The sequence below is a fragment of the Symsagittifera roscoffensis genome, chromosome 3 (assembly GCF_963678635.1).
Source record: "Symsagittifera roscoffensis chromosome 3, txSymRosc1.1, whole genome shotgun sequence".
Classification (NCBI taxonomy): domain Eukaryota; kingdom Metazoa; phylum Xenacoelomorpha; order Acoela; family Convolutidae; genus Symsagittifera; species Symsagittifera roscoffensis.
Window position 1 is genome coordinate 30,654,502 of NC_087064.1, and position 14,767 is coordinate 30,669,268.

At 34.3% G+C, this 14,767-nt stretch overlaps 2 protein-coding genes across 2 annotated transcripts in view; one reads left to right on the forward strand and one right to left on the reverse strand.

The window, feature by feature from the left end:
• LOC134842499 (cysteine-rich PDZ-binding protein-like) overlaps positions 1-14,767 on the reverse strand; it is a 305,601-nt gene that overhangs the window by 119,246 nt on the left and 171,588 nt on the right. The window lies entirely within an intron of this gene.
• On the forward strand, positions 347-11,633 carry LOC134841519 (carbohydrate sulfotransferase 3-like). Its single transcript, XM_063857550.1, has 4 exons — positions 347-787; positions 6,331-7,079; positions 8,591-8,664; positions 11,178-11,633. The coding sequence occupies exons 2-4, from the start codon at positions 6,424-6,426 to the stop codon at positions 11,489-11,491; spliced, it is 1,044 nt and encodes a 347-aa protein (XP_063713620.1). The 5' UTR covers positions 347-787; positions 6,331-6,423; the 3' UTR covers positions 11,492-11,633.

Sequence of the window (14,767 nt, forward strand, 5' to 3'; positions counted from 1 at the left end):
GTCAAAAAAAATCTTCAGGTCCAAATGCCGGATACTTTTTATCTAGAATTTCTTATATCAAATTAATGGATCGACAGTTCTTTCATCATAATACTTAGGTCATTCACACTCTGATTGTTTAAATTATCATAATTTTCGCTAGATTGTTTCCTGGCGATAAAACGATACCAGCTGATACAATTGTTTCTTTGCACATAAATACACTAGTGAATAAAGCAACTTCAACCGCAACTTCCAAGACTTATAACAGTTAACATCTCGCTAAGTGGAAACAGGATTTCCTATGCAAACTATGACACACTTGCGCCATGAAAATAACTAAAACGTCTAAAATTTTAATATTTTTCCAGTCAACAACCTTTCATGAGTTCAATTATGAGTTGTTTTTTTTTCTGACACTTTTTTTCTGTTGTAAAAAGGTTTTGTCATCTTATTTTCAATTTCTTAATGTCTATCATCATATTACAATTTTAACTTCACTGAAATTTTGCCTAGCTTTACTGCAAAAAATAGATACCTTTATAGCTGATGTCTCATTATCAAGATAATCACATCGGTTTATATTGTATTGACAATATTTTCTTTATTTAATCGACCAAATTGAATTTCCAGTTAAAAATTGATTGAGCTTTTTAGAATTCAAGTTAATATTTTCTTTATGGTGGGTGAGAGGCCTAAGTAATTTCATTTGAACTTTGCTGAACTGGCATTTTGTTGTCATTGCTATCACTGAAAGGGCTCGAGGGCGACTGCTTTCTCTTTGTTGCTTCATTCTGATTGCAAAAGGGTCGCTTCAATTTTTTTAAGTTACCCATCTTTGATACTTTTTAGGACACTGATATTTACTCCTGCAAGCAGAAATATTTCTAAAAGAGCATTTATTCCCATTGAACCAATTCTAAGAATTGAGAGCACAGAAAAACTAAAAAAAGTCATACGCAAGCAGGGTCGGATCTAGGAATTTCTCGAGGGGGGGGGGGGGGCGGTATGTTTTCAAAAATTTTGTCAACCCCATTTTTTTTAGGTCGACCGAAATGATTTTTCGAGCTCTCCCTAAGCCCGATTAACGCTCCCTAAGCCCGGTAACCGGTTTAGTCACTGTTTTGGTGGCCAAACTTTCTGCGCCGCAGGCAAAAATTTTGAAAAAAAAGTTCATGAAAATCTTAACCAAAAAATCGCGGTTTTTTGGCGCGCGCTCTACCTCAAAATAAGTATTTTGGCCCATCAAAAACGAAAATTTAGTTTGAAGATAACAAAATGGTTATCATATAATTTCCATATATGACAGTTAAAACAGTTAACATTTATACTTTGATGAGACTATTTTTCACATTTGTCTGACTAAGTGTTTTCATAGATTTAGTTGATAGACTTTTATGATTGACGTTTTCGGTTGCAGGTCAATTCGGATCGGGTAGGACAAGACTCGTTTGAACAACCACCTGAAATAACTCCATGCATTATGAATTTTTCATGAAACTGCAGCATCAAAAGCTCCAATCAGCTTAATGGGAACTTAAAAACCCAAAAGTCCCGTCCTCTGCCATTAAAGATCGGCCGACCCACTCGAAAATTTTTCTGAAGGCGCTGCCGGCAGCAATGTACACTACCCGAGTCCTGACTTTTCACCTAATTTGAAGCAAGATTTGAGCGGTTTGAGCGGTTTTTTTAGACTATTACGCTCAAAATCTTGTTTGAAAATGAGCGGTTTGAGCGGTTCTTGAACGGTTTATCTTAAAAAAACCGCTGAAAATCGCGCAAAATTTGAACGATTTTGAGCGGTTTCTAAAAAAACGATTCTAAAAGAACGATTCTAAAAAAACGCTCAAAAACCGCGCTAGATTTGAGCGGTTTTTGAGCGATTTTTCTAGATAAACCGCTCAAATCTTGCGCGGTTTTTGAGCGGTTTTTTTTAGATAAACCGCCAAAAACCGTTCAAATCTTGCGCGGTTTTATAGATAAACCGTTCAAAAACCGCTCAAACCGCTCATTTTGAAGCAAGATTTTGAGAGCGTAATTGTCTAAAAAACCGCTCAAATCGCTCAAATCTTGCCTCAAATGTTGCTTCGAGTAGTGTACATTGCTGCCTGCAGCGCCTTCAGAAAAATGTTCGAGTGGGTCGGCCGATCTCTAATGACAGTGGAGGGGACTTTTGGGTTTTTAAGTTCCCATAAAGCTGAATGGAGCTTTTGATGCTGCAGTTTCATGAAAAATTCTTATTGCATGGAGTTAGTTCAGGTGGTTGTTCAAAAGAGTCTTGTCCTACCCGATTCGAATTGACCTGCAACCGAAAAAGTCAATCATAAATGTCCATCAGCTAAAGCTATGAAAACACTTAGTCAGACAAATGTGAATTTTTGCAAAATTGGTCTCATCGAAGTATAAATGTTAACTGTTTTAGCATAGATATCGGCATACCACCATAGAAAAAAAAGAAATTTTGTTTTGTTGAAAAACCAATTATTCATTTGTTATAGAATTTTGATGGCGATAATAACATTTCTTCTAGAATAAAATTTCGAAACTTACAAAAAAAATTTAAAAAACTTTTAAAGCTCGAACAAACTTTGTTTTATCAACAACATTGTTCTAAGAAAAATTTGTTTGCCAAATTTTTTGTGTGCATAACAAGTTGTCCTGGGTTCACATAATTTGTCGTAATTTTATCCAAAACTCCAAAAAACTCCCTCAAGCCTAACTCGGAGTAAATTATTTAGGTTGACAAGACATAGTACTCACACTACACAACCATGATGGACGAATCGGTGGAAACATTCTTCGGCACTAAACATGCACCAAAAAAGTTTCACCTCTATATCTCTTGGCAGGCAAACGCTGTTACCAATGATTACCAAATTATTTTTGAAAATAAAATTCATTTTGTACATACTTTTGAGATAATGCCGTCTCATGAGGATCAAAACTTAGCCCCAATGTAGTACAATTAAACCCAAAAAAAAATATTTTTTTTCTCACACACACTGATGCCACCTTAAAAAAACTTTCAACAGAAAGTAGACGCGGAATAGCCAGAAATTCTAACTATGACTTACAATCTATAGTAATATATTCAAAGTTTGTTATAAAATATCACATCAGAACACATCAGTTTCAAGAACTACTCACTAAATAGGATCCTATAAGATCGAACAGCGGGTTTCTCAGATATCAACGCACAAGAAAAAAGTTGATAGTTTAAAGGTGGTTTTAAAGATTACCTTAAGCTCAACGAGGGAAAATATCGCCCCCAAGATATTTCTCGAATCAAAATATTTAGTTTTTTACATAAGAAAAACAAACTATTAGCATTTTTGGGCTGGCCTTACTACATTTTAGAAAAACTCACAAGCCTATATCCTATGTTCAACTTTATACTTTATAAGATTTTTGTTTTCTTTCCTTAATGGAATAAATAACACATGTGGAATTCATACGCAAGTAAACAGACAAGCAAGCGTAGGTCGAATAAAATTTGCACAATTTTTTGGAAGATTTTTGTCCTCAATAAAAAATACTACTAGACACACAAGTTTATGAATGCAACAAAAACTATCTATAAGACGCACAAGTTATTGAATGCAACAAAATTCTATCGACACAAAAGTATCGACACACTATCCACACACAGTTAAAGGAGAACGCTTTAATAAACATCACGTTTTCACCAAAATAATAAAAGACACCAAAGCGCAATCTCTCATATTGCTTAGCAACCGCAAAATTTAAATGAAACATACGAACAAACTATAGAAAAACCTCACACAGTGAGTTTTTGTTCTCTTAACGACAATGGTTTTTTTAGCCCGCAATGAGCCGTAAACTCGAATCCCTACATCGCTCTCTTTCCTATCGTTCTAATCTACAGCGTCGAAATCATACCGTCTGTACTTCTGGCCTCATCTCCTGTCCTTTGCCGGTACATTTTTCCGCTTTCCCCTTACTCACCCCACATGCATTCTGGCGATTCTATCCAATTAGTTTTTAATGCATAAGATTTTGTAAATAACTCAGCCATCGACACTCCTGATGAAGTTGTTGACTCTGTACTGAGTCTCAATTTTAACTTTTCTCAACCACCCTTTCACCAGTTCCCATAGTTACCCTATCATCAACATCAGGTTCCATTTATACCGACGCTACCGCAACTTTCTCTCCCTTTTCCAGCACTTTTCCCGATACCTCAAGCCCGATGACAGATGACCAATTAGAGCAAGATTTAGATGATTTCATTCACTATCAATAACAAATGCTTCATGCTAATCAAGACTTACCATCCACCAATTAACCCATCCATAACACCCCCGCTCGTGCACAACACATACTCATGAGAAAGAAGAACCCAGCCAACTCACCCAGATATTTAGTCAATTGACTTTCACCATCACGACTTCTTAGCGCAAGCCATCTTAGACACACTAGCACCCACGAATTCCTACTTATCAACGTTCCATACTTTCCCCAATATTGTTAAACTAATAACGAACCCAAAAGTCAACGCAACTCCTACGTTGACGATCACTCATTAATCCCTACCCTTCCTTTGTTTTGATACTACAATTTCGCTAACGCGCTACATATAAAACTCCTCAAAAACGAATACGAGGAATTATACGTCACAGCACTTATAAACGCTATTCAGCTCAAAGTTTTCACTTATGTTGTTGGGTTGTCGCATGTTCTCAGTCGATTCATCGCATAAAAGTCTTACCAAAAACCCATCGCAAACTATGACTACACTGTTATATGTTACATGGAAGACTCCCCGTATGACACTGACTCTGCAAAAAAATCCAACTGACCCTCAGATTAACAGAAAATTTTTCATCAAAACTGACTATATTTCGTTTTACGCAGCACTAACAAAATGTTTGAACACGTCATTGAGCATGCGCTTAAGAATATCAAGGCGTAAGAATCTTACTTTAATCGTTCTGTTAGTTTTCAACTAGCCCTCACTTTACTCACTCAAAAAAAAACCGACATAAATTGATCCCACGAAATCATGCCAAAAACAAAATAACTCACACGCAGACTGATTATCATTGCATCCAAAGACACTTTCTCCAAACTTCATCCTCACCAAACCCACATCATCGATATATGTTTGATAACTCTGAATACATATCAGCCCACTTCTTATAAGTATTAACCTACACGGCATCATTCAAAACTACGATCCCGTACGCTGAATGTACATATTTTGCAACCTCACGACGCGATCCTCGTTGAAGAATCCCTGCCCATTATCATCCCCTATGAATATATGCAGCCTGTAGAAATACCACTATTAGAAAATAGCCACGGCACCTACTTTACTCACAACTTTCACAATCTCATCCAAAACACTCAACACAAAATCTCAGTGACAGCAGAACATATCGAAATCATCAAGGCTCTTGAGCTTCTTTGGCCACTCTTACGCACTCTAAGTGTAGCTAAGCTTATAACGCAATCACTAACTATAGAAACATAGAAACTAATTTTTTCGTTGACACCACTTCTAGGTAAATGACTTTTTATAATCTACAAGTTAATTCTGAATATTAACCAACCTTTTTTCATGTGTATAGGTTGCCACTTTTCTTTTAGATTTAACCATTATTTTTAAACTCTAAGAAAACAAAAAAATGAAACATCTTCATATATTTTTCAATCAATCTTGATACTGATCGCAGTAGATTCTAATTGTCAAATCAAGTTTATACGAAGTGCAGTAAATTAATAATTTTTTTTATGCAGTAAAAATGTCATAAAAAGTAATAAATTGGTAAATAAAAAGAAAATGAAGATGCGACTAAACTTTTTATCCTATTTATGTGTGCTTTTTATGTAAGCTCTCTAACTTGCCCTTTAACTCGCCCGCTTTTGTAAAGTTCTATTTAGCACTTGAGCAAAAATAACATGACAGCAACAGCGAAAAATTGAATTTCAAATTTGTCAACTAACTGATAACCTTTTTAACTAGCTTTCTCGCGTTTCAAATTTTTTTTTGGTTGGAATAAGGAATTAGGCTTATATAACCAACGCGGCTTACTAACGCCACCGCACTAAAAACATGTGCAGGAAAGTCCCACTATACATAAACCAGATTGAAACTGGATAAAATGTTCCTTTGAAACTCAAAACAGTTTTTTAGACCACATGAAACCTAAATAAATTCCAAGTGAGCACTTATCAAAGCCAATTGCTTTTGTACTTAATTGGGCGTTTATACCCTGAGAGTTTTTGCTTTCAGTGTGTAATTTTTAGATGTCCGTGTTTGGTTTTCAAATTTTTCGTGTTTTTTTTTCGTTTTCGGTGAATGAAGCGGTAAATTTTTACGCTGATTAGAATTGTCACGTGTCGTTAATGGCAACGTGCACCCAAACTCTGGAGTGATCCAAGGTTAGCTGCTTGTTTAATGTTGATTTTTGTAAAAAGAACATGAACAAAAAGATTTCTTACATCATTATTCCAACTATTTTCTTCTTCGCCATCTTTAAGGAATCCATTACCACACTGAAATTATTTGAAAATTCTAACTCGAAAGACCACCAGAGTGCTCGTTTTTATTCCGAAAGGTTTTCACTTACGGAACAATTACATCCTCTCACGGAAATTTTAGTTATTTCTGAAGCTAGATCTGGATCATCGATGCTTGCAGAACTTTTATGTAATTTAGAGACTCCTGGTAAATGTTTCCACAGTTTCGAGCCACTTTGGTCAATTGTGGCATCGCCTTTTACGCGTTTAACTAAATTCGAGTTACCAAGTTCTGATTTCGCAGAGCTGATTCTGAATGAAACTTTCAATTGCAACTTCAACGGAATGATAAAACCATTTTTCGAGATGTGGCCCCACCAAAAGAAGGTCTTCGATCTTTTTGCACCCCAAAATGTGACTCTGCAGAATCTTTTCAGCAATGATTCGATATCAGCTACAACAGAAGTGTGCAAAAAGTCAATTTTAAAAGTAGTGAAAATTATTCGGCTGCGTTGTTTCGAAGACAGTGTAGAAATTTTGGAAAGCTTGCTAAAAAGTCGGCCAAATTTGGCGGTCATTGCAATTATACGAGATCCCAGAGCTGTGTTCAGTAGTAGGTATGTGTGTTATTTTCAATAAATTTTTGAAAATTGAATTCTTTATCAAGGACGCCGTCTCATATTTTCGCATTTTCTTCAGAAAAGTTTGTGCATGATTTTTTGCCTCTTTTCCAGTTTCCCACCCTTTCTTAAAACTGCAAAATAAAGTTATTTAAAAACTATTCATATGCCAATTAGCATGAAAGAAACGTTTCAAAAATCTGTTCACCTCTTCACGCCGACACGTTTAATTTTTGGCTAGAATGTCAAAAATCATTTCAAATATAGGCTTTTAAAAAGACATTTTCAAAAAAATCAAAAGGGGTACTGGAAAAGAGCTAAATTTTCAACTTAAAATAAAACAGATAGTACTCCAAGTGAAGATTAACTATCTTCAGGGGCGGATCTACGATTGTCTCAAGGTGTGGCGAATTTTCAAAAAACTTTCGAAAATTTTGTCGATCTTTTTTTTTAAAGTCAACTAAATTGATTTTCGGAGCTCTCCCAAAACACTAAAAAGACCTGTTTTTGGTAAAATTTGCTGAACCGCGGACAAAATATTGAAAAAGCAGACCAAAAAAAGCGTTTTTATGCATTTTTTGGAAAATTTCGACCAAAAATCGCGGTTTTTTCGGCGCGCGCTCCTTCAAAATTAGTATATATTGGCGCCGAAGGCGCCCTTAGAAAATGCTTAGGGTCCGTCACCAAATATGGATATCTCAAAATAGTACAAAAGTGGGACCCTTTGGGTCGGCAAGGGGTCGAAACCCTGAGGAAGAAGCGTCCGCTTTTTCTGGCTCCTTTCCACTCACTTCTCCCCCTCTTTCGTAATTTTTAAAAAAATTTTAGTTGTTTTACGTGTCATTATGGCTAAACGCGTAATGTTACGATGTATGGTATGATGAAAAATGTATTCACAATTGATCATATGTTCAACTTGCCAAGTTTCATTGCATTGTGGCAACTTTAAAGCAGTTGATAAAAACCTAAATTAAAAGGAGGAGGGGTGGAAAAGAGTCAATTTTGTTATCTGAAGGGTAAACGTTTTCAAAAAATAAAAAAAGGCTCTGCAGATTTTTCAAGATCAATTGTTACTAAATTTTACATTGTTCTCAAGTGTTTATTTGGCTTGACAATATGTTGTAACACATCATAAACCTTCATTTTGTTTTCTGTGAAAATCAATTTTTAAATAACTTTTTTTTGGGTGTACGAGGGGAAAATAATTTGTAATTAGAACAAAAATTGATATTGAAAGATGCTGAAAAAAGCTGAAAGCTAAAGATTTGGTGCGAAAGAGAGTGTATAATCATAGTATAGTGTTCACGCTTCGTAACAAATTAGGACTTCTGGAGATCTTTTGAGCGCAGAATCAATTTCTACAATAAAATAACAACCTTCCTTTGGATGACCAGTAAGTTTTACAAGATTGAATATGAAATTGAATGTTTAGATAAGCCTGAATTTTTGTGGTAATTAGTGAATTATTGTATCAAAAGGAATACACAGCTAATTTATTGACCTTTTAGGTTGAAAACGAAAAGAATGGCACACAAATCATACGACGAATGCTGCATAAACACTTTCAAGACTTCGATTTCAGGTAAGCATAAGTTGATTCAAAATTATTGTCTGACTTTCTTAACCATTAAAATATTCAGTCAAAAATCTCAAAAAATTACCTTTGGCTGAACATAAAAATCTAATCTAAGAGTGTCGAGAAAATTAAGATGGTAATATGCTGATAGATCAGGAAAAAACATGAAATAGCTAGAACTAAAGGTGGTGAAAAAAATTTTAAGCCAATCACATCCTCCTGGGGTGAAAAAATGTTCAGGTGAAGTGTGGGCGCATGGCACAGAAGTTGTTTGGCTATTTTTAAACGCCTCAAAGATTAGACACTAAACATACAGAAACTGTCGATGTGCTTGATGACAAACAGAATGCAGACAATCGTTTTCGAACTGGCAATTAAAAACATATTTTCGATTCGTAAAATATATTTTGAAACTCGTATTACCCAGATACGATACCACCACCAGTTTAATACGAAGCCGAAAAAATGCAGCAACAAAATCGCAAAAACAACTGTTGAAAGGAAACGATAGCTGCAATCAAGTTTTCAAATTTTCTGTAATGTTCTGAATTTTCCGACTGCCCTTTCATTCCGACTGCCAATATATTTGATAAGTAAGTTGAAATAATTGAGACCAATTAAAGGGCGATCGGAAAATTCAGAATAAGATGTCCTAGTTATATCGGTTTGCTTTTGTTCCGAAAATCAAATGGCTTTGGTTTTTTCTTGAGTGTGGTCCGTGTCGTTTTTTTTCTCAGAAAATTTTCCAGTATATTTTTTGACGCAATCTTTATACCGCTGGAAATAAAACAATGCCTTGAGCTTGAATCTGAAAATGTTTTTTTTTAAACCTGTAAATCCGTAATCTTTATTTTTTGTTAAGTTATTGGGGTTTGAAAGTTGTTATTTGTCAAGTAAGAAAAGCTATTGCCCGACAACTTTCGTAATATAAATGCATAGGCGGCATTTTAATCCGGCTCAGTAAAAGTTCAAATTGAATTGAGGCAAGCATTTTAGTATTTAAATTCATATTGGACCCTAATTATGTCACTTTAAAATTTAGATAACGTGATGGGTAAAATATAGAAAAAAAGGTTTTCATGTTTTTAAAGTTGCATCATTCTTTAAATTTGTCAAAAATAATATATCAAAGAAAACAACAGTTTCATAGAAATTAAAGAGCAGTCGGATGAAAGATGGTTTTGCATTGAAACCGAAGCAGTTTTGTAGTTCGGACTTTCGAAGAAACATAGTAATATATATGCTTGGGGTTGTTTTTTATATATTCAGACTACTTTTACAAATAATTTTGACTGCGCATTAACCATGACAAAAATCCGCACTCATAATCGTTCCAAATTGAAACAAGACTGCTCGTATCAAGGCGAAGCCCTGAGGGGTCCAATCGCATTTTAAAGTCTATGAAGCAGTAATAATATAAAAAAATTTAATTTAATTTGAAAATTTTTTAAAAAACTTGTGAAAAGTTTAAGCTTTTTAATGAAAATCATCCCCCCCCACGCCATATAAAGTACAAATTTTATAGATTTCGCTCCTAGTAACAAGGCAAATAAGCTTCCTTCTACAAATTTGAAACGATTTCTAGGACGGATTAAATCTTGCTTACGCGTTAATAGAGCGAAATGTATCGCACGTTAATTGTGTCAAATTGGCCAAAATAAACCCCCATAGCTGTACAAAAAATGATCACAGGTGAAATATTTTTTCAAACTCAAGCTTATGACAACAATAGATTTCGAATGATATTAAAAATTTCCGTTAAAAATAACAAGTTAAAAAGTCGAAATTTGTCTGAAGAAAAAACCCACCCGAGAACAAATATTCCGTATTTTCGTTCCGAAAGTCGGAAGAATCAGGCGAACTAACTGATCATAATACTTCGACCAAATTAAGCACTTATATCGGGAGAACAACGTTTATAGTTAAGCAAAAACAATTCGAGACCAGTTCAGGGCAGCCGGAACCTTCATAATTTTGCGCTGATACGCGCAGTCTTGTTGTTTTGACTTTGGAAGAATGTGACAGATTATTTTAGCTCGGTTTTTTTTCTCTAGAAAGTTTTCGAGTTTTTTGACTAGCTGCTGTTGACGGAATTTATTATATCATTCGATTTTTTTTGTTATTTGAGCTCAAATTTAAAATATTTTTCACCTTTGATATTTTTGCTTACGGGCTTTCTAAGATTGCCAATTTGGGACTATAAATGCGCGATATGTTTGCGCTATTTTCGCGAAGCGAGACGTACTCCGTCCTAAAAAAAACTTGGTTGAGGTGAGCTAGTTGTCACAATTGCTACGTTACTAGGAGCAAAAGCATAATTTCGTGCTGTATATGGCGGGTTGATCTAAAAAACAGAATATCAAAAACTTTTTCTGTTTTTTGATCAGTTTTTTTTGAAGCGAACACTGCTCCATAGGCTTTAAAAGGCAGTCTGAACATTAAGGGTTTTTCTGTTAACTACGGAGTTAAGAGCGTTATAACTTTTTTCTGCGCACTGAATGCAGAAGTTGTTGTTTCAGTCGAACGAATTCGGTCAAAAGGATATTTAAGTCGAGTTCATCTTTTAAAATATGAACAGCTGGCTTTGAGGCCAATTGAAACAGTTCAAGAGATGTCACACTTTCTGCGCCTTGGAGATATTAGCTCCCATACAAGAGATTGGATTGAACAAAACCTGATGAGCAAGAATCCCGTGAAAACAAATAGTGGCTACTTGACAAAAAATAAAAACGCAGTTGATCACATCCAAACTTGGAACCCAGAAGAGTTCAACAACAAATCCATTATTTGCTGGCATGTGTTGAAACATTTGCAATACAACACAATTTATTAAACTCTTAAATGAATTATAAGTTCAATTTCAAATCTAATAGCTGATAATTTCATAGTGCTATCTTACAATACGGATCAGCTACTAAGACACTACGGCATTCAAATTGAAAAACAAAACTGATTACTGCAATAGTTTTTGGGCTGTGGAGGCGAAAAACTTAGAAAGAATACAGCATATTTTAAACTTTTCAATGTCAGATTAATGCATGCAGGGATGCGGAAAACGATTTACGAAAATAAATATGAAAAACTATTTATTTTTCTGTATTTTTTCAACAAAAAATTCTTTTTTTTAAACGATCGGAATATTTGATAATTTTTCTAGAGCCGCCTGTATACGAATCAAATATACAATTGTTCCGGTGTTCTATCCAATCACAAAATAGTCGAATTCGGTCCAAAGGATATTCAAGTCGAATTCATTATATTTTTATTAAACTTTGGATAAATCAACTATAGCGGTTATTTACGGCTCTTGCCGAAGAAAAAAAAAACAATTTTGCTCTGGATAACGATAGGGGAATAAAGGAGGGACGAACCGTTTAAAATAAAAAAACCTTCATGATAACACGTTCATGAAACGTCAACACTTTTTCAAAAAGTTATCAGAAAAAAAACAGCACATCTCATGTCAAGTCAACAATATCAAATTTCAAAACGAAATTGAAAATTTTCTGTACCAAATGTAAATAAATTCAATTTAAGAAAGGGAGAGCAAACGACAATCTTTAACAACAGAATTGAGAACCTAATGGAACCTGATCTAAACTACATTTTATGATTGGATAAATTAGATATTTTACCAATGTAAAGTATTTAATATTAACCAATCATGATCCATCTAACTAACAACCCACTTATTTGTAAGTGCTGAAGTTACTTGTAATTTCAGCACCAGAGAGATTTGAATTTAACTTAGAAATTAGTTGGACTCTCCCGAGCACTTCAGCAGCCGCAATAAACCAGTATACCCTAGATCTATTGAGCCTAGCAGAGACTAGTTAAACAACCTGAGACTAGATAGTATAAGAGTAAGATTAGGATCGGTATTAGACTAAGAAGTTGCACGAATCTATCCGGCCGAAAATAAGATAGCGTGACGAGCAGACGGTGTACCCTATCCGAAATTACTCTATGAGTTAACCAACTCGGTCTTAACTCATCTGGTGCGACCATAAGTCTCGAACAAGACCTTAATAGCTTAGAATTAACCAAAATAGATTAGAAATTAGACAAAAACATTTAAAAAATGTTATACGACAATAATTTAATCGAAATGTCTCTACGACTCAATAGATCAGAGCCAATATTCCGAACCATAACAGAACTACCCGGAATTGGAAGAAGACCTCGAACCAGAGACGACATACGACAAAGTAGAAACTTGCCATATAGCTATATGATAGTTAGGCAAAAACCAGAACAAACTTTTATATTTAGAATACTACTGGCAATGAATTTAGATTTTCATTTGCAAACATAAAACCTTGAAGTTAATCTTCAAAATCATTTCAGGCGCTAAACAAAATTATTAATATACAATAACGATTGATAAAAAGATCTAAGATCGTTTTCCTAAAACTCTGCAGTAATATACAAAACATGTTTGAAGAATATTTATTGAAAAATAAAAAATAAAAATTAGTAGCATGACAATAAATGGTTAGTAATCATAAATCATCCTGTTGTTCCAGCTCCATCACCTAAAACATAACAGCAATCATAAACCCACTAATATCATCAAAACACTAAATCTTTCCTTTACACACATTTAAAATTTTATTAAAACTTAAATTCACTTAATTTTAAAACCAGATCATCAAGGCTTATCCTTGGATCTTAAATCATTTTCTACTTAATTAAATTTCAAATTTGATCATCAAGGCTTATCCTTGGATCAAACAGAACAACTTTGTTCTCCCCCACCCACTTAATTAGTGTCTAACGACCTCAAACGTCGATTCACTACCCAACCCTTTCTAAAGACCCAAGACTAATAGAAATTTTTAAACAAAACTAATCATTCAAATTAGGATAAACAGTGAAGAACTTCGGTTATTCATCCTTCACTTGACCCCCCCCCTCTTACCAGACCCAGGATAAATCTTAGACTTAGTAAGTTTAAAATAGTATCTAACGAACTACTCGCGTTCTAATTATACCTGAACCTTGTGGATCGATTTACTATTCTCCAACCCTTGAACACAATCACTACCCCTAAGTAAGATTAAGTAAGTTAACACCTTAACTTATACTAGCCACGAGAAAGTAAAAAATCATTCTTCGGAATCGATATACTTTTCTCTCCAACCCTGAACAAATAGACCCAGGTTAAGCTAACCAAAAAATCGTAAGAACTAACAGTTTAGGAAAATAGAAATCATTTAACAACCCTTTGCATCCGTCATTCTAAACCTTATGTCATTTAAAAACCTAGGAAATAAACAAACAATCGTTTTACACAATTGTGAAATAGATAACAAAAAATACGACCTTGTAATCACACCTCATACACAAACAGTTGGATACATTCGAACAAAACGACAAACACTAAAAAGAAAAATAATAACGAAACAAAGACAAATAACACGAAAAAGATTTTCAAAAAACCGAAACGCATTTTCAGAATCAGAAACCAACAGTTTAGACGAACTTTACAAACTAAAAGAATCAATAGATAAAAATTGCCCACTTCACGATCAATTATATTTTTCTGACTCAGAAACAACTTCAAATTCATCAAAAAGAGGAAAAAGAAGAATAAAAAAGCAGTATAAACACAAACCAGTACATTTATACAATTGGAATCAACCAATTCGACACATTAATAATTACATATTAACAGTCATCGAACGAAAAAATGAGCTCAACGCACACCCCAGGTGAAGAAAGTCCAGATGATGATGAAATCTTTCCTTTTATAGTAGACGCAGATACTGATAGAGGACAAAACATATTTTGTCAAAATTTACTCGTAAATTTATTTGAACCCGGAATCAGTCCATGTAAAACAGAGTTCCCAGATGTAAAAATCAAAAGACAAATCATAGACCACTACTTAAAAGATATATGCAACATAACACAACAGTATGGAATCTACTCCATAGAATTCACCTCACCAAACCATAATAATAGAAAATATTCAATTCAAACAGACGATCTTGATTTAGAATTTTCAAAAGTTTTTTCAGAATATATCAAAAACATCCAATATCATAACTCACAAAGAGCAAACTCCATATTCACCAATGAAGTTTTCGCAATAATATATAGTTAT

What these genes read in the sequence shown, in the direction of transcription:
- LOC134841519 (XM_063857550.1), top strand. Translation starts at nt 6,424, where the DNA reads ATGAACAAAAAGATTTCTTACATCATTATTCCAACTATTTTCTTCTTC. An exon ending in AGAGCTGTGTTCAGTAGTAG is followed by an intron (nt 7,080 to 8,590) that starts GTATGTGTGTTA and finishes TTGACCTTTTAG; the next exon opens with GTTGAAAACGAAAAGAATGG. An exon ending in TTTCAAGACTTCGATTTCAG is followed by an intron (nt 8,665 to 11,177) that starts GTAAGCATAAGT and finishes TTGTTGTTTCAG; the next exon opens with TCGAACGAATTCGGTCAAAA.